The 20560-nt window shown below is 37.9% G+C and overlaps 1 protein-coding gene across 3 annotated transcripts; it reads left to right on the top strand.

The window, feature by feature from the left end:
• The first annotated feature begins 1812 nt into the window (after positions 1–1812).
• On the top strand, positions 1813–18382 carry NUCKS1 (nuclear casein kinase and cyclin dependent kinase substrate 1). Of its 3 annotated transcripts, none has more exons than XM_036272214.1 (6): positions 1813–1941; positions 4148–4253; positions 7504–7559; positions 10438–10590; positions 11296–11445; positions 13162–18382. In XM_036272214.1, exons 1-6 carry the CDS (start codon positions 1845–1847, stop codon positions 13359–13361), a joined length of 762 nt encoding a protein of 253 aa, XP_036128107.1. In that variant the 5' UTR covers positions 1813–1844; the 3' UTR covers positions 13362–18382. The 3 variants fall into 3 exon arrangements, with proteins under 3 accessions (XP_036128107.1, XP_036128108.1, XP_036128109.1); XM_036272215.1 differs by having other exon boundaries at positions 11299–11445; positions 13162–13421; XM_036272216.1 differs by lacking the exon at positions 13162–18382 and adding an exon at positions 12741–12829.
• The last annotated feature ends 2178 nt before the right edge of the window (positions 18383–20560 follow it).

Here is a 20560-nt window from a genome sequence, read left to right as displayed (position 1 = left end):
TTTTCACCGACCTGTCTTTGAATTTAAGTGACATCTTTTTTTTTTTATCCTCACCCGAGGACATTTTTCCATTTTTTGTTCAGGTAGAGTGGGAGGGAGAGAGAGGAACAGAGAGAGGAACAGAGAGAGAGAGAGAAACATCAATGTGAAAGGAACACATCAAGTGGCTGCCACCCACACAACCGACCAGGGCTGGGGACAAACTGCAACCGAGGTACGTGCCCTTAGCGGGAACCGAACCTGGGTCTCTCAGGACCGCAGGCCAACGCTCTAACCACTGAGCCAAACCGGCCAGGGCTTAAGTGACATCTTAATCTTGATTCTAAAACCAGGAGTACACCTTTATTCAGGTTTAAGTGTAATTGGCTTGTTTCTCTTAATCCTTTCAATTCACTTGTTCAGTATCATTTAGTTCCAGTGCATCTAAGGCCCTTTTGAAAGCCAGGCTATCTGGATACTTATGTGGAAGCTTTTATACAGGGTGGAACAAAAGTAGGTTTACCGTTGTGTATATGGGAAATAATACCATCATAATAAACAATAATACAAGAACCGACTTTGTTTCCTATACTCACAACTATAAACTTACTCTTGTCCCACCCTGTATATCTCTAGAGGAGGAATTTTAAACTTCTGGTTTAAAATATGAAGTGGGAAAATAAAAATTAAGGTTTGTTTGAGATGATAAGCATCTTTAAAAAAAAAAAAATTTTTTATCCTTAAGGACATTTTTCCATTTTTGTTCAGATAGAGTGGAAGGAAGAGAGAGAGAAAGATCGATGTGAAAGGGACAACATCGGGTGGCTGCCTCTCGCACAAACCCAACTGGGGCCGGGGACAAACTGCAACCAAGGTACATGCCCTTAGCGGGAACTGAACCCGGGTCTCTCTGGACTGCAGGCCGACACTCTACCCACTGAGCCAAACTGGCCAGGGCTGAGATGATAAGCATCTTGAATGAGTCAGTTTTTTCTTTTCATTCTTCCTGAGGCGTCACCATTATTTATATATTATAATGTAATTGTATTATAGTATTTAAAAATCATTTCATCTTGAAAAACTCAGTAATAACCTTGTTTATCAGGCATACATATGTAGGTATATATAGCAGTAAGAAAAAAAACCCAAACATTTATGCCCTGGCCGAGTGCTCAGTTGGTTAGAGCATTGTCCCAATATGTCAGGGTTGTGGGTTTGATCCGGTCAGGGCACATACAAAAATCAACCAATGAATGCATGAATGAGTAGAACAGCAAATCTTCCTCTCTCCCTTTCTCTTTCCCTCCTTCCCTTTCTCTCTAAAATCAATACATTTTTAAAAAGAAGAAAAACCATTTACAGTTTTGGTTTGTGCACATGTGATATCTCTGAATAATGAATATAAGTGGTAGTTTGGATCATTTTGCAGTTTTATTTATGTGTGTTTGGGGAGGTAGGAGGTTAAGTGGGGAAAGAATAATATTTGAGTTATCACTGAGGTGAGCAATATGAGAATTGTAGTTTGAAATACTTTTGGTTTAAGCTGCACATTCCTGTAACAAAATGTGAAATTTTTTGCCCTGTCCATGTAGCTCAGTTGGTTAGAGCATCCTGCCAGTACACCAAGGTTCCAGACCCTGGTTAGGACACATACAAGAATCAACCAATGAATGCATGAATAAGTAGAACAACAAATCTGTGTGTGTGTGTGTGTGTGTGTGCCCCACCCCCTCTAAAATCAATCAATAAAAATAAGACAAGATAAAAATGGAAAGTTTTTTGGCTGGGATGGAAACTTGAGAATTTTTCAGAGAGAGAGTTCTAGTTCTGTTTATGAAAATGAAGTGTATTCTAATATCTTAAAAATGTCCTACATTTTTATTATCTTAATTAGAATCTTTTCTTTCTACAGAAATAGGAAGGTCGTTGATTATTCACAGTTTCAGGAATCTGATGATGCTGGTAAGTTTTGTGATTTCAATAAATTATAAGTTGGACCCTAATAGTGGAGAATCACCATTATGTACTTTTTATAATGCTTTTGGAGTAAGTTTTATTCTTTATTTTTAGACTTGTAAATTATGACAAGATCTGTGTCACCCAAACAGAAGTTGAACTTGCATGGATTTTAACTTTTCCCTAGTAAATCATTGATATAAACATTTGAATAATTTTTTTCTTATTTGGTTTTGGAGTCCAAAGTTTAAGTGTGCAATATTTCTAATGTGGTGTTCATTAGTTAATATATTTCTTGCTATAATCACAGTTAAAACTTGTACCTTTTAATAGGGAGTATTTTGGTTTTTGCATAATAAAGTAGTAACTAAGATGAAAGTATTTTGTGGAAAAACTTTAATGTGTGAACTGATTCATCATAGAATTAGTACTGTATCTTAAATCTTAGCCATAATAGGTTTCTTTAGAATATGATGTTTCTAATCATTATTTTCCAGATGCATTTACTTCTTCTTTTTTCTTTCCTTTTTTTAAACCTAATTTTACTTTATCAAGATAATATGTGCATTTTAGGAAAACTTAGAAAATGCAAAAATATATAAGGAAGAGTGAGAAAAAAAACCCTGTAATCCCACCTCCCAGAGGGAATATTAACATTTATTAAATGCTTGCTATATATTTGCATTTATTTATTTAATCCTCAGAACAATCCTGTTAAAATAGGATGTTATATTATTATTTACATTGTATAGATAAGGAAACTGAGACAAACATCCTTTATCCAGCAAATGACCATTTTAACCATTTTGTTGAAAAAGCTTTTGACTTTTTTTTTCCTTTTAAAAATCTAGTTAAGGTCTTTCTATAGGATTTTTGGGTTCTGTCCCTTTCCCACCCCACCCCCACTTACGAGTCTCTTCCTCATGTTATAAGAAGTTACTTGAAAAATTTCTGTTAATGGTCATATGATATTCCATAATGGAATTTATAATGTATCCAACCATTTAATAATTGCTGAAGCCCCATGAATAATGGTGTAGTAAACAATTTTGTAAATAATCATCTTTTAAGGTGGGGTAATTTTCTTTAGTTTAATAGGCTTTTGAAATTGGCATTACTTTGCATGAATAAGTGGAACAACAAATTGATGTTTCTCTCTCTCCGTCTCTCTCTCTCTCAAATCAAATTTCTTGCCCTGGCCCAGCGGTTAGAGCATCAGCCTGCGGTCCAGAGATACCCAGGTTCAGCTCTCGCTAAGGGCACATACCTTAGTTGCAGTTTGTCCCTGGCCCTGGTTGGGTCTTGTGGGTGGCAACCACTCGATGTGTCCCTTTCACGTCAATGTTTCTCACCCGAGGATATTTTTTCTTTTTTTTTTTTTGTACAGATAGAGTGGGAGGGAGAGAGAGGAAGGGAGAGAGAGAGAAACATCGACGTGAAGGGACACATCGAGTGGCTGCCACCCGCAAGACCAACCAGGGCCGGGGACAAACTGCAACCGAAGTACGTGCCCTTAGCGGGAACCGAACCCGGGTCTCTCCGGACCGCAGGCCGACGCTCTAACCGCTGAGCCAAACTGGCCAGGGCTCACGTCAATGTTTCTCTCTCTTTCTCTCCCTCCCACTCTACCTGAACAGAAAATGGAAAAATGTCCTCGGGTGAGGAATTTAAAAAAATAATAATAAAATTGCTTAAAATAATTTATTTTAAAAAGAAAGAAATTGGAGGTATTTTCCTTAAATGCCAGACTATACTATACTTAATACTTTAATTTAAAAGTAATTTACTTGATAACAGAAATTGTATTAGGATTGTAGAATTGTGGGTTCTTTACATTATAAAATGCTTATAATATACCCATATTGCTACAATAGTTTTCAAATAAATATGAAAATGTGGAAACATAGGAAAATCTTTAATAAACTGAAAGGGTAGGATATAAAATGAGAAGAGATATTTGGCTATGGATATATTAAAATATACACATGAGAACTAGGGGGTAATATGCAGAAATGGAAATGATTAAGTTAAGGTTGTGGGACTGAGAAAGAAGTGTTGTTGTGTTTTTGTTTTGTTTTTTAAAACACGTTATTTGGAAAATCCTGCCCTTCTCATTTAAATAGCATGAGAGATAATTATCTCAGAAAATGCAGTGGTAATTTCTGCATGTAAAAATAATGTAGTTTATTGATTTTTGAAAAATGCTGTGTAGATGAAGATTACGGAAGAGATTCAGGCCCTCCAGCTAAGAAAATACGATCATCTCCACGAGAAGCTAAAAATAAGAGGCGATCTGGAAAGAATTCACAGGAAGATAGGTAAGAGGCATTGTTGATTTGTTTCTGCTTACACTGTTAACCACTCTGAGGTGAGGGTAATTTCTGATCTCTTCATTTCTTTTGGGAAGGTGCTTATGGTTCACTTAATGTTTTACATATTTCATCTTAACTTAGGCAGGGCTTCTGAGTTTAGACGTTGGCCTCTTTAAGGTCATGAGGCTTGCTTGGACTCAACCTGGAGTCTAAGATGATCTTTGAGAATGCCTTTGTTGCTACCTCAAACCTCTGAACATAAACAGAAAATTTATTTAAGTATGTAATTTTTTACCTAAGGTTAGTATTGACATTTTCATTGTAGTCATAGCAAAGAATGAGTGACCTTTCACATTTAGTCACCAGATCACTTGGTAGAATCATAACTAACATAACTAAGGCTTACAGAATTTTAAGTGTATAGTCTGCTGAGTTTTACTGCCTATAATCAGTTCTTCTTTGTTTAGATAATTTAATCATTTGGGGCAGTTTCCCTTCCCTTAGTTTAATAAATGAGTTTAGATGAGTTGTAATTTTAACTAAAATTGCCTCATGAGACCAGGATGTTGTAGCTTTCCCCTCTGTTCTTACAGGTGTACATATACTTTCTCATACTCAATGTGGCAAGACCTCCTTGATGATGATGATGATGATGGTGGTGATGATAGCTACCATTTATGATTGTTATGTTCTAGTCTCTATTATGTGCTAATTTATATTTATTATCGTTTAGTGTTCACAAATCTCTGTTAGAGATTGGAGGGGTTCAGTGATTTATCCAAGGTTACCCAGCAAATGGACCAACAGGTTTTGAAACCATGCCTGTTGGTCTCCAAAGTCTATTTTTTAACCATTGGGCTATACCACTTCCAAATCATACTATTAAATATGAGCAGTTCAAAGACATGCAATAATATTTCTTTTTTTAAAAAACATTTTTATTGATTTTTAGAGAGAGGGGAGAGGGACAGGTAAATAGAAACATCAATGAGAGAGAAAGATTGATCAGCTGCCTCTTGCATGCCTCCTACTGGGGATCTGAAACCCAGGCATGTGCCCTCACTGGGAATCAACCCAGACCTCTCAGTCCGTGGGATGATGCTCAGTCCACGGGATGATACTCAGTCCACTGAGCCACACTGGCCAGGTGGAATGAGCTTTTACATAGCCTGTTATAATGTCTCAGTGTAATTAATATCTAGCCTAAATTTTTCCTTGTTGTAGTCATTTGGTTTTATTAGCCTCTCCAAAATGTCAGAAGTGGTTGAAATAAATACAGCTGTTATTGCCATTTGTACGAAGTGATTTGTATGTTTATTTCCTCAGACCATATTATGTTGATTTTTCTATTGGTCTCTACTAAAAGTTGAGCTTTTACTTGGCTTTGCTGTAATGGAATTTGAGGATTAATGCTTTCTATAAACTCAGTAATAAAAGAACTAGAGAAAAATAATATAATTCTTCATCATTGTCATAGACTTGTGAATTAAATGCTTATTTTGCATAAAACATTTATATAGAACAGTCACAGGTTTCAGAATTACAGTATTTCTTGGATCAGATTGCTTAGTAAAGACATATGTTTGTTTATTCTCTTTACTTAGGAATCTTGGGTTTGATAGTTTGTTGTTAAAGTGTGGTCAAGATTATGGAAAATACCAAAAGAGATTTGCAAGACCTGCTGTTTAAGAAAGGAAATCTATGAAGACAGTTTTTAAAAAAATATATTTTATTGCCCTGGCCGGTTTGGCTCAGCGGTTAGAGCGTCGGCCTGCAGTCCAGAGAGACCCGGGTTCGGTTCCCGCTAGGGGCACGTACCTCGGTTGCAGTTTGTCCCTGGCCCTGGTTGGTCGTGCGGGTGGCAGCCACTCAATGTGTCCCTTCACATCGATGTTTCTCTCTCTCTCCCTCCCGCTCTATCTGAACAAAAAATGGAAAAATGTCCTCGGGTGAGGATAAAAAATATATATATATTTTATTGATTTTTTTAGGGAGAGAGAGATAGAAATATTGATGTGAGAGAGAAACATCGATCTGCTGCCTCCTGCATGCCTCTCTCCCCAGCCCCAAACTGGGGATCAAACCCACAACCGGGCATATGCCCTGACCAGTAATTGAACTGGGACCTCTCAGTCCATGGGATGATGCTCATTCCACTGAGCCACACTAGCCAGACTGAAGACAATTTTTTATGTATGACTGGGGATTTTTGTTGTTTGTCACAATTTCTCATAAAATGTTAGCGCTGAAGAGTACCAAGTGATTTTCCTGAGATCATAAAACTAATTAATAACAAAGACAGGAGGCTAGAATCCAGATTCCTGAGTTAAAATTTGTGAGGACATAAAATTTGCATCTTTGTGACTTTAAAATTGTTTTATAAAACTTTTCATTGAACTTTTGTTTTTAATCCTCACCCAAGAATATGTTTTTATCGATTTAATATGAGAGAGAAGCATTGAGATACATTGATCAGTTGCCTCTCATACATGCCCCGACTGGAGATCGAACCTCAGTGCAGATATGTGCCCTGACCAGAAATTCAACCCATAACCTTTTGGTTGGTACAAGGCATGCTCCAACCAACTGAACCACCCAGCCAGGGCTCATTGAACTTTGAAATTCCTTATTTTATGTTTCAGTGATCTTGAGTTCACTTTTATTTTCTCTAGGATACAAGGCAGGCCCATGTACTCATGTTTCTGATGTATAGAAATATTGGAGGCAGAAAATATTTAGTTAATATTTTTTTATTTTGTTTTAGATAAATATCTGGGCATATTGTAATTTTTATAACTGAATTCCATTTTCCTTTACTAATTGTATTTAGTGTTTTTTGCATCTATATTTGGTGCTGTCCATTTATTTGCCTGCTTTACCACCATTGACACATTATGTAATTGCAGTATTTTTATTTTCTGCCTCTAACAACAGAGAATTTTTTTATTAAATGTTTTTGTGAACTAGGCCTTATCTACAGGTGAGAAATGTTCAGCCTGTGTTGTGATGCCTTCTTTTTTCCCTGTGGGTTTTTGGAAACGATATTTTTCCAAAAGTAGATAAAAATTGTGCTTTTTCACCAGTATCCCTATAAAGTAGGGAAATAAAGGAAACAGTTTTACTCCTCATCATCATTTGGATTTCATACATAAAGGGAGTTTTTTTTTTTTTTCAATGTTCTTTAGTTAGCTACTAGATCTACATTCACTTAGATTTTGATCTAATAACTTAAATTTTTTATTCCTTCCCCTTATAGTGAAGACTCAGAAGAAAAAGATGTGAAGACCAAGAAGGATGATTCTCACTCAGCAGGTAATAAACCATATTTAATGTAATAGGTATAATTCTCTTTATGTATTTATTAGTGGACTCTTTTTTAATCCTCACCTGCAGATATTTTCCCATTTATCTTCAGATAGAGTGGAAGGAGGGAGAGAGTAAGAGAGAGGGAGAGAGGGAGGGAGGGAGGGAGGGAGGGAGGGAGGGAGGGAGAGAAACACCGACATGAGAGGGACACATCAACTAGCTGCCTCCCACATGACCCTGGCCAGAGCCAGGGACAAACTGCAACTAAGGTACGTGCTCTTGACCGTAATCAAACCCACAACTCTTTGGTCCAGGGGCCGACGTTCTAACTGCTGAGCCAACCCGGCCAGGGCTATTTAGTGGACATTTTAATACGTGGTTTCATAGTAGTGCCTGGCAGTGTTATAAATAGTGGAATTTCAAAGATGTTTCCATCTTTCAAGAGCTCATAGTGATTTTCAGTCCTGGTGGCTTATTACAGTCACCTGTAAAAGGTTTCATTTTGTTTTTTTAACATAATTATTATGCTCCTTCCCACCTCAGGATTTCTGAAATAGTTCTAGGTGGGATTTTTTGTTTTTTGTTTTTTGTTTGTTTTTTTAAGTATTTACAGGTTATTTTTATGTGTAGTCAAGATTGAAAACCATTTATATGAATAAAAGACATCAAACTAAATAGAATAATAGTATATAATACTAAGTGAAATAGAGGCATAAAAATTGGGGAATGATCTACTCTGTGTTGAAAAGAAAACAAAGGTTAGTTAGTTTCAATCTTCCTTTTAGCTAGGAAGTTAATTCTTTGAAACAGTAGCCACAGGGAAAGTCTTTTCTGTAAGAATTTTAACTTAAAAGAATGGATGAGTCTGGTCGGTATGGCTCAGTGGTTGACTCAAGGCACCAAGAGGTCGCCAGTTTGATACCCGGTCAGGGCATATGCCCAGATTGTAGGCTAAATTCTCGGCGGGGCGGGGGGGGGGGGGGGTGGCATGCAGGAGGCGGCCAATCAGTGTTCTCTCTCATGGATGTTTCTCTTTCTCTCTCCCCTCCTCTCTCTCTCTAAAATCAATAAAGAAAGAAAAAAAATTTTAAAAATATTGATGCGAACACTCCATGGCCAAATACAATATTAAATCTTGATTACTTATTGTTGGGGTTTTTTTTTTTTTGTTTTAATATAACCTATCTAAGAATTAAGAATTTGTTCCATATTGCCACAAATCACTTTAGTTTTGACCTTCAGTCCCCTACATTTGCCTTCCTGGATTTAAATGATACTGCTGTGTAGCTAATACATAGAGGGTAGACAAAGCTCCACTGAATTCACTCCACTGAGCTGTTTTACTTTAATTTCTTTTCAAGTCTGCTATCTGACTGCCAAAGTTGAAAAGAAACTATATTAACCTTTTGTACAGTCTAGTGATGTTACGATAATATAATAGGCACTTTTTTTGTTGTTGTTCATTCTCACCTGAAGATAGTTTTTTTTCCATTGATTTTTAGAGAGAGTAGAAGGGAGGGAGGGATGGAGAGAGAGACAGGCAGACAACGATATTGATTAGTTACCTCCCGCATGTGCCCAGATCAAGACTGGGGATAGAACCACAACCCAGGTATGTGCCCTTAACCGGTAATCGAACCAAAGACCCTTCGTTCTTGGGCTGAGGCTCTAACCACTGACCCACACTGGCCAGGGCTAATAGGCGCTTTTATTAACTTAACCTTGTGTAACTTAATTTGATTCTCTTAAATTTATTTAATTTATTGATCACTTCAAGATGAATAACTCTGTTATTAGTGTTAAACGTAGCTCCTACTGGGTGGGTTTAGTTTTGAGTTTGTCAAAGTCAGCTTTATTCCCCGTTTCTCTTTGTCTCTAGATGAGATTTTTGACAGTGAAAGTGATGACTTAAACACTGACCATGGCAAGGCTAATAGGACTACAAGTGTTTCCAAAAGAGTAACAGCTTTATTCTTAACAGAATAAGGGAGCCTCAAAGTCCAGGAAAAGGGCTGTAGGTAGAGATTAATACAAATATACCTTGATCTAGAGCCAGTAGGCCGGCAGCCTGCCCTTTAACCAGATTTATTCACAAACACAACTATGTGTTGAAATTTTTTAAAATTAAGACTATGTGTGTGAAAGCCAATTTTAAAAAAATTATTTATTGAATTTAGAGAGAGGAGAGAGAAATGTCGATTTGTTGTTTTACTTATTTATGCATTCATTGGTTGATTCTTGTATATGTCCTGACTGGGATTGAACCCACAATCTGGGCAACCTGAACCCACAACTGGGATTGAACCCAACAAACTGAGCAATGTGGCCAGGGCTGAAAGCAGTTTCTTTTTTATAAACTTGTTAAGAGCTAATTGATCTAAATATGTGTTTTAAAGGTGGCCACACCTCACTCATTCAAAAGAATAGTAGTTTGGCATTATTTTAGGGTCTACGTGTTTTGTGTCTTATAATAAATATAATTGGAAGATAATATTCCTCTCTTCTATTTAAAAATATTTAACTTAGTTTTTAAAAACTGAGCATAGATTTGAATGTAATTGAGAATTTTAGGGCAAAGCAATGATATAAGTTTAACGTGTGTTATAGGAAGCATGTGTTTACACCTAAATTCAGCTTTATTTTTACTTAAAACTACATGTGTAAATTGTTTTATATGTAATAGTGGGGTACATAATCTTATTCAAGTTCATTCTTTTAATTTTAGCCCCTCTTTTGTAGGCGTTGTTAAGGATAAATTTTATCCTTTTTTGAATGAAATAAAGCTGCAGGTTATATCTCATAATGGCCACTGCATTGACTTTTGTAGGTAGTTGTCAAATAAATACAACTGTTAGATCAGTGCATTATAACTTTGGTATTGCAGAGGACAGTGAAGATGAAAAAGAAGATCATAAAAATGTACGCCAGCAACGGCAGGCAGCCTCTAAAGCAGCTTCTAAACAGAGAGAGATGCTCATGGAAGATGTGGGCAGTGAAGAAGAACAAGAAGAGGAGGACGAGGCACCATTCCAGGAGAGTACGTAAAGTTGGCTTGTTGCCCTGGTCATGATTGTAGTATGTGACCTTGATTACTTGGGCATTTTGGAGGGGAAGATAAATGTTACAAACAGTCCCTTAAAGTACTCACTGTTAGAGATGACAGCGTTGACATTTATTGATACTGTAAAAGGTTCAAAGATTCTCATGACTGTGCTGTCCATCGTTTGTATTCAAATGCTTAATAAACAATTGTTAGAATAATCGTTACATGGCAGGTGTTGTGATTAAGATTTGTATTTTGGCCTTGTGGAAAAGGATGTAGACCTCCTCCCTGACAAAAAGTGTTAATAACAGGAGTGTTTCACAGGTTACTCAGATTAATTAGTTACAGACCAAGTCGATTCATTTTCATTTCCTTGGTCTTGCTGGTACTATGTGGGAATGATATAACTACCAAAAGTTGTTTGATGGCATCAATTTTTATTCAGATTGTTTTATCCCTTCCTATTTTCATCCTGCTCTTCCAATAAGTCAGTCATGTAACCCTCGAGTGTGTGCTAAACCCATCTTACAGGTGGGGCCACTGACATCTCCAACCAATTTGTAGTATAGCTGCAAATAAAATCCAAGAGTGTTTGAGTTCTAGATCCCATCCTCTGGTCATTCTTAGCACTCTCTCCCTTTGTTCACTTGGAAGGATGTATACATTAAGTTGGACGTTGAAATTCTTCTTTCCTCTCAGAAGATTCCGGCAGTGATGAAGATTTTCTAATGGAAGACGATGACGATAGTGACTATGGCAGTTCAAAAAAGAAAAATAAAAAGATGGTTAAGAAGTCCAAACCTGAGAGAAAAGAAAAGAAAATGCCCAAACCCAGGCTAAAGGCTACAGGTGAGTTCTGCAGAATTAAATTATTACTTTGAAATTTTCATGAACTAATAAACTTTCTCTACAGAAATTCTTCATTAGGGCTTGGCATTGGCCACATAGTTAAGAGTGAACGAATTCTGAAAGGATTCTTTCTTCTACACCTGGATATGTCACTTATTTATTAATCAAGACTCCAGACCCTCCAAGAGTCTGGTGGCTTAGCCCTGTTTTTTAACTGTTGCCAAACATAAGCAAGATTTGGGAATGACCTGTTTGTGTCAGGCAGTGTTAAAAACACAGCATACAACATAACCGTCATTGCCCTTTCCCACCGATACCCCAATCCTAGCAGCTAGTGAAATTGTGGAAATGTGCACCTCCAAAAGTTCTGTGTTCTGATTCCTACACCATCCTCTGTGCTTACAGAATAAAACCACACTTGAGCACATGCATTTATTTTCTTGAGGCCTTGTGGTTTCTGACAGATATTCTTCTAATCAGAGATAGTTTGTCATTAAATCAGAAAGCTAGATTTGCTTCTTTTTTTTAAACATATTTTGTTGAGAATATGAATACGAGGGTTTTTTGGTTCTGTTTTTAATTTTAATTTTATTATTATTTTTTAATTCTCACCCAAGGACATACTTAGAGGAAGGGAGAGAGAGAGAAACATTGATTGGTTGCCTCCCACATGTATTCCAACCAGGGATCAAACCCGAAACACAGACATGTGCTCTGACCAGGAATCAAACCAGCAGCCCTTCGGTGCACAGGACGATGATCAAAACCACTGAGCCGCCCTGGCCAGTTTGGTTCAGCGGTTAGAGCGTCGGCCTGCAGTCCTGAGAGACCCGGGTTTGGTTCCCGCTAAGGGCATGTACCTTGGTTGCAGTTTGTCCCCGGCCCTGGTCGGTTGTGCGGGTGGCAGCCACTCGATGTGTCCCTTCACATCGATGTTTCTCTCTCTCTCTCTCCCTCCCACTCTACCTGAACAAAAAATGGAAAAATGTCCTCGGGTGAGGATAAAAAATAAATAAAAAAAAAACCACTGAGCCACTTAGGCTGGGCTAGATTTGCTTTTTTTTTTCTTCATTCTGGCAAATGGAGCTGGTGATTTTTAAACCTTTTACTCATCACTTCTTACTGTTGGGATTCCTAGAACTGTCAAAAGTTATTTTATGGCTTCAGTTTCTGCTCAGGTTGTCATATTACTCTTTTTTGTTAATCCTCACCCATGGATACTTTTTCCATTGATTTTAATCTTTACTGTTGAAAGTATTACAGATGCCCCCCCCCCTTTTTCCATTGATTTTTAGAGAGAGTGGAAGGAAGGGAGGGAGATCCAGCCAGGGCCAAAGATCGAACCTACAATCCAGGTATTTGCCCTTGACCAGGAATCGAAACTGAGACCCTTTAGTCTATGGACCAGTGATCTAAACGCTGAGCCAAATGGGCCAGGGCTTCTTTCTTCTTAACCCACTTTTTAAACATAAACACCATTTAGTTTCACGACCCATTAAGGATGATGTACAGTTTTTTGTAGCATCCCGTTTCTTTATTATAAGCACTACTGCTAACATAACGTAACAGTGCTGATTAAAAGTGATTGGAAACCAGTAAATTGGGAGTGTTGTCTTTATAGATTTTATTCTTATAGATTGTTTTGTTTTGTGGCTGATTTTTATAAAGACATTTTCTTCTCTTCCCTTCCCCAAACTGGTATTTTTCTTCTCTCAGTGACGCCAAGTCCTGTGAAAGGCAAAGGGAAAGTGGGTCGCCCCACAGCTTCAAAGGTATCAAAGGAAAAGACTCCTTCTCCCAAAGAAGATGATGAGGAGCCGGAAAGCCCTCCAGAAAAGAAAACATCTGCAAGCCCTCCACCTGAGAAGTCTGGGGATGAAGGGTCTGAAGATGAAGCCCAATCTGGGGAGGATTAAAAGTGATGGTGGTTTGGAAGAGATTTTATTTAAAAAAAAAAAAAAAAAAAAAGGAAAAAAGAAAACGGGGGCAAAAAAAGAAAATCTACATAAGATAGAACATGGTTTTGGCTATGGCTTTGACTCATGGGCTTTCGATGCTTTTTTTCCCTTTTGTTGAAAATAACATTTTCTCTCTCTTTTTTTATTTTATTTTTATTAAGAAAACCTTTGTATGTTTAATTTACCTTTTTGTCTATTGGTCTTTTCTTTGCCACCACCCTCTCTTCCCTCCCTTTTTCAGTGAAAGCCATGTCAAATTAATCACTGGATTGACTGCTTCATCTTTTTATTTTTAAAGGCTGGTATACCACAGTTGTAAAGCAATAAGATTTGAGATGAACACTATGGAAATGTTGCTTTTTGCTAAACAGTAGCAAGTTGAGCAGTAATCAAAAAAACATAGAAGGGTATTAGTTCAAAATGATTGCTTCTTTCTCTACTTGGACTTTTTAAGAAATCAATTGTCATCTAATGCAAGTTTATTTTTTACCTTGGGGCAGGGCAGGGAGTGGGTTACCTGACCTTGTTTGAGGGTGGGTTTTTTTTTTTTAATTTCATCAATTGTTATTTCAAAGAGATTCAGAGCCAGTGATCCTTTTATTCTACTACAGTCTTGAAGGAATTAAAAGACAAAAACAAGGACTGCCAAAACTTAAATCACGCTTAATTTCCTATTTTATTCTCTAATGGTTCATGTTTTAAAATATATATGTATCCTGTTTCTTGAATAAATTTTTACCAAGGGTAAAAAACAAACCAAAACCCTAGAATTTAAATGGCAAGATCTATATATCACAATGGATTTCTTCTCAAACTGACAGTGTTTAGGTTTTAAGCAAATAAACTACCGGTTAATGTGAAACTCATTCACAAAGACTTGAGATTTTTTTTTCCTTCATGAAAACAGAATTGAAATTCCCTTATGCTATAAATATGCATGCATTCAGAGTCCAGGAACTGTGCTCTGTTTTTATTTGGAGATAGAACATTTCCCTTTTCATACACCTATCTTCCATTTCTTCATAGAAGCATGGTATGAAGTGCATCTCTCGGCTTCTTGCTACTGTGTGGGATACCACTGCACACCCACCCCCAGTGCCTACCAGCCCTGCTGTAGGACATGATTTCTCCTGGCTCTGTCTTCACTCACTTCACGTCTTGTGTTTGAAGGGAGTGTGTTAAATGCTGCTCCCACACCTTCAATTTGCTTTTTTCTTTTTACTGATGTGCCTACTTACTGCTCATGTTGCTTAAAGTAGGAGTTTAAGGGGTTCCGCAGGGCTAGAGAAAGCATGCATTCAGGAGGCCTATGTGCAGTCCATAACAGACTACATGCCTTATGAAAGCCGTCGGGAGATAGATCTGTATGTGTGATCCTCCACATCCTGAAACCATGAGCTTCTGGGAGCAAGGGTTAGGGGCCTTAGTGTGCTAAGAAGTTGAAAAAAAATTAGTGAAATTTAATCTCTGCTTTTTATCTAGATTTGCTTCCTCGATATTTTACTTAGCATTTTTCTTTCTTTTAATTACAAAATATTTTTCTCTCAGATAACATGGCTTTCTTGCAGATGTTCCGAGAACAAGTTATTTAAGGAATATTTTTACTCTGATTATTAAGACACTTTAAGAAATATTCTTACTTTGTGATTTAAAAAAACAAAACACCCAGTGATAGAGAGTCATTTCACTGTTGTACTGTGTGTTGAAGAATGAATTTGAAGATTTTAGTACTTGGCCAAAAATGCGAAGCTTGAACATTAGTAGCAGTTGGATCGTTAGTTATCTAAAGATTATTCTGTTTGCTTTAGTGGGTTTGTTCAGGTATCCAATTTTAACAAGGTTTGTGTTCTAGCAAGAGACCTACCAGTGTTTCCACCATGCACTTCTATTTTTAGGGGTTTATAACTTTGTCTTGCATTCCTAGTAACATTTGGGCTTTTCTTAGATTATGTTTTGTGAAAATTGGTGGGGGGTGTATTAAAACTCTAGCCTCGGTATTTTATGTAACACAGTCTCTTTAATGTATTAATCTGCACTAATATCTCTGATATAGGCACATACTTTACAGGTAATCCTGTCTTCTAAGTTCCTTGTGTGTATCTGGTTGGGCTTTTTGTTTGCGATCCTTTTTTTAAAAAATTAATTCATGAGATTGAAAAATGTATTATACATATATTTCTAATAGACTGGACAAAAGGATCTGTGTCCCCAAGTGAGAGACAGGCTCTGAATGACCTTTGTTTTCTCCACTTGTTACTGATTTAAAACACTCTAGTCTTCCCCTCAACTCATGCATGCAAGTAGGAGGGTAGCTGTGGTGTCTCAACTGGAAACAGGTGCCCAATAGTCAGACTTGATGGTGATGTCAGGATGGGTTACAAGCTATAAGCTGATAGTGAGTGACTGGCCATTGGCACCACCCTTGACTAAACTCCCCCTCTCTCACGTGCCTATGGTGAACTGGCAGTAGCATCCCGTCTGTTCTGCAGCGCTCAGGAAGTGGGACATGAACTTTGAAGGTGCTCGTTGTGCTCTCTGAGTCCTCTGTTAGCTGTTAGGTTGGCCTCTGAAGCGGGTTTCGGCAGCTGTGCCGACTGACACTACATTCTAGTTCTTCGGGTTTTTTTCTGGACTTCCCAACACACACATGCACACGCACAACCTGACATGAATAGTTTACATACTATTAAATCTGTAACTTGCTGCTGCGCTCAGCCCTCCCCGCCTCAGATTGGATCAATGGAGTAGACCCAAAGGATACATTTTAATTTTAGTAATGGTAGATTTGTCCTGCTTTCTAAAAACCTCCTTTTATATCTGCACTCCCCATTGAGTCCAAAAAGGGAAATTAATGGGTGTATCCTCCTTTAGGGAGGTAATGAGTGGGAATCTTAATCTCAAAGAATAGTCGTGTATTTCCCATGAAGAAGGTTTGATACTGACTTGCCCCCCACAGTAACAGTTTGCCCCAGGTTGAATACTCAATTCAGTACTTATTCTTGGTAACTGGTTTAAGTAGCCTTTTCTTAAAGGTAACTAACCAAGAGAAACTGGAGGTTATAATCCAGTAATGGTTTTAATACTCTTGAGTATATATATGGTCAGCTAAACTGAACTTGACACTTTTTTTTTCCAAAAACTCTTTAATCCACGACCATTCAGGAAACATGAATTTCAGAGTACTGGTTGGGGAAAGGGAATAGTGCTTTTCTTTAAAGAAACCAGTTTAGTAGATGCTTTGAGAGTGTTAGGCAAGAGCAGAAGTTACTACCTGGAGCAACAGGGAAAGCTTTATATAAGGTCATGTGGCCCCTGTCACTGTGGTACGAATGGGAGATGGACTGTTCCTCCTGTGCCTGCCTCAGCAGGAGCTGCACTGAGAAGCAGAGACAGTCACCTCGGGGGTTTGGAAAGAAAACCTGGGCTCTGGGCTTTACGGCCTCAGACTCCGGTCTTCGAACAGAACGGGCCATGCACATTTCCTGTCAAGGCAAAGGGAAAATCTAAAAATCTCGTTGCTCTTTGGGTTAGAAAATTGCCCTTTTCTCTGTGCTTGGAGCTGGGTTTATTTGGAAAGGGGTTAGTTTATTTGAACATTGGGACATCAAGCTTATCTATAGCCAAATTTCAATCTGCAACCCATTTTCTCTTTGTCTTGGGGTTGAACTTGACGCAAGGTGACTCTTTTTGAATCCCAAATCCCTAAATTACACTTTATTTTCAAAGCCTAATTCACAAAATTCACAGTGGTGCTGACTGTGTATTAACCACTATTGGGAAAAGTCCCTTAAACCTGCCTGTTGCCATGCCAATGGAATGACTGAACTGGTGACATCTGTTTAAGCATGCTTTGTGTGGCTGGTGGAATGCCACCATTGTGCGTACACTTTGTACATCAGGGGTGAAGGGGGGGTTTTCTAGACTTATGGGGGGAGGGTAAAAATTTTTTTTAATGGAGAGTGGGTATAGTACTTAGCTTATGCCCCAAATAACATGTATAAAAGCCCCTGAAGTATTGTGTGGGTGTGTGTGTGAATGTGTGTATATGTCTGGCAATTAAACCTTTATCTTCTGGAAATTAGTGAATTCTTTTTTTCCTCCAGAAGTATTTGTTACAAGATTTGTAAATAAGAGCTCTACTTAGTTTGTTTACCATGACCATGTTGCAGCAAACCTTAAATACCTAATTCCTGCAAGATTTAAGGAAAGACTTGAAGACTTGCCAGGTTAAGCAGCAGCCAAGTTCTCAGTAATTGTTTGCCTTGATTCATCTTTCAGACTTCATTTTGCCACCTCTAAAATTCCCAGTCTTCCTTAATTTTATAGTCCTTAATCTTTTACGTTCTGAGCAGGAAGGGTAAAAGAGGAACCTGCGTAAATATATTTAATTGTAAGTCCGTGGGCTGAAACCGGGCAACCCTTTCTTAATACTGCAATGTTGCTAGATCGTGATCAGACACCAGAGGTTGGGCATTCTCGAAATAACAGTGCTGGAATCTGCAGCATGGTACTAAGGAAGTTAAAGTTTGAATGTAACCACTTTATTTAAAAGTTTTTTTTTTTTAATTTAAATGGGGTTGAAGTGAACATGATTTTGTTCGTGAATTATAGATGCAACATGCATTGGTAGACTTGTGTGATGGTCTTTTGTGATACTTAATTTTTACATATCCCAGTCTCTGTATGTACCTGCATAGACAAAGAAAAACAAACTCCTGCTTTCTTTTATGGAAGGGTTTCCAGGGCTGTGTGTCTGCTCCTGAGCTCTGTTTTAAGTATGTGTATCCTTCGCTTGTATTTTGTATTAAAAAAAATAAGAAAAAAGAACCCTTTATTGTTGAGCATGTTGCCATTGTCCTCCCCCCCCCTTTTATTTCTTTTTGGGACATGAAGCAAGTTATTCTTTTTCTGTATCTTTTTTTCTTTTGTAAACTTTGTTTTGTTTAAAAATGGCTTTATAAAAGGGCTTTTATAACCCAGATATGTGCTCTGTGTACTTCTTGTGATACTCTTAACGCAAACACACTGACATAGAGCTGATCGCCTTGACCTATCAGCTCCCAGTCCAGCCTAACTTGGGGGGGGGGGGGGCCTGCTTCCTGAATGATTCTTTAGGAACTAACAGTAACCATCACTCTTTTTGGTAACAAGAAAATTTTGTCTTGCCTGCCCGTATGGCTCTGGTTGAGCATCGACCCATGCACCAAGAGGTTGCCAGTTCGATTCCCAGTCGGCATGTGCCCAGGTTGTGGGCCTGGTTCCCCGGTGGGGGGCATGCAGGAGGCGGCCAATTGATGTTCTCTCTCATTGATGTTTCTATCTCCCTCTCTCTAAAAGTCAATGAAAGAAAAGCTTGTTTCAAGTCAAAAGGAGAAATTAATACTTGACTCATCAAGGGAGCACTGACTACTGGGTGCATGAGTTCCTAGCTAGCATTTTGCCTCCTGGTCACATCCAATGTTATGAAGTGTGGAGGGCAAATTCAACAATCATATAATTTAGGATGCTATTTATACTCACCAAACAGACATTTGCATTCAACTTTAAATATCCAAAAGAACAACATTCTATTGTAATTTTAGAATTAAATTCTACTTAGGTGCTGAACATGGTAGAAGGTCCAGTTTAGAATTGAGCTGATATTGTAGCTTTTAGGGTTTTATTCTTTTCAGCCTTGCCCCTTGTTTACATTCTTGCCTTGTCGGGCGAATATTGAAATTCAATGCTTTTTGCATGTTGTTGTCCCTCAGTAGTTAATTTCACAATTATTTCTTATAAAGTTATTTGTTCCCAAAGTTGACTTCAGAAGAACATTAACCAGTCACTTCCTCAATATGAGGGTGTTTTATGATTAACATATTAGATTTCTATTTCAGTACAGTACTGAAGAAATACAATCTGGTTTTAAGGATTTCAGAGCCCAGGGGACAAACAGGTTTGGTGTGGCAAAACACGTTTGGAGCTCCCTCGACTCTTATCCACGAGCATTACTATAGAGCAATTTAAGACAAGTGGTATAGTGCTTTGCAGTTCATAAAGAGCTTATTTACATACTACCCCATTCCATTTTCTTAACTGTGACTGGCCAGATGTTTGTCATTCTTCCAATTTTGTCAAAAATAAACTGGTTCAGGTAGGATGTGCTTTGATGTGGCTGGTATAGTACCACGGTTTGCATCAGGTTGTCAGTTCTGTGTTCTTGAAGTGGTCACAGCTCCATTATCTTGTATAAATGGATCCCTTGAACCTTCTTTCTGATAACCTTTTGAGCATTTTGCTGTTGTTCTTTAGCATCTCTAAGTAACATGCATGAACCAGTCCAATGACTTACATCATAGACAATGGGAAAAAATTATTTTCAGTGAGATATAAAAATTTCTTATTAAATACTAAAGTTTACTTGAAAATTCCTATGGTCTCTAGATATGAAGCTTCAACTTCTTTAAAAACTTTTTATTTTCTGATGCCTTAAGATAGTGCCTGTACAGGAAAATACTGGTCATCTTGATTATACAGTCCTTATTTTGTGCCAGTAGAGGGCAGTGTTTGTCCTCATATACTTAGTGAACCCTTGCTCACCACATCTTACTTTTAGATACTTTCCCCTGGGCTCAGTGTCCACTGTATCAGGGCACACTACTTGGGTTAGAGAAGTTCTGTGATCAGTATGCCATCTCAACATCCTAGTGTATGCAGCAGCAATATTTTATGAATTTTAAGTGCAAAATAGCATCTCTTGGTTCATGCACATCTGTGTGCTTACGTTGTTCTCTTTTTACAACTCCCAAATCCTATGTGGATAATATCCCAAAATTAAAGTACACATGTTGAGATTTCAAAATACAGCTGTAAATTCTTGGCCCTAGTTTGAAACAGGTGTTGTCTTTTGAAATTGCCCTCCAACCCAAAGCCTGTCTCTTGCACAAGCAGCACTGATACGTGTTCACATACAATGAACACTGAGGCTCATTTGCAAGGTAATGTGGTAGCTTGTGCCCCTTTATTCTTGATGGCCTGCTTCCCTTTCCCTCCATGATCTTAACAGAATGGACAGGCACCCAAGTGACATGCTTTGGCTGGGCCACCACCAGAAGAAATCATTACTCAAGGGTGTGCCCCCGTCTCAATATTAAAGTCCTGGACAAACATTGTGAAAT

Source organism: Molossus molossus, unplaced genomic scaffold (assembly GCF_014108415.1).
Source record: "Molossus molossus isolate mMolMol1 unplaced genomic scaffold, mMolMol1.p scaffold_m16_p_20, whole genome shotgun sequence".
NCBI classification, from domain to species: Eukaryota; Metazoa; Chordata; class Mammalia; order Chiroptera; family Molossidae; genus Molossus; species Molossus molossus.
Note: the sequence above shows the minus strand (reverse complement) of the source record. Positions and strands in the feature narration are given on the sequence as shown.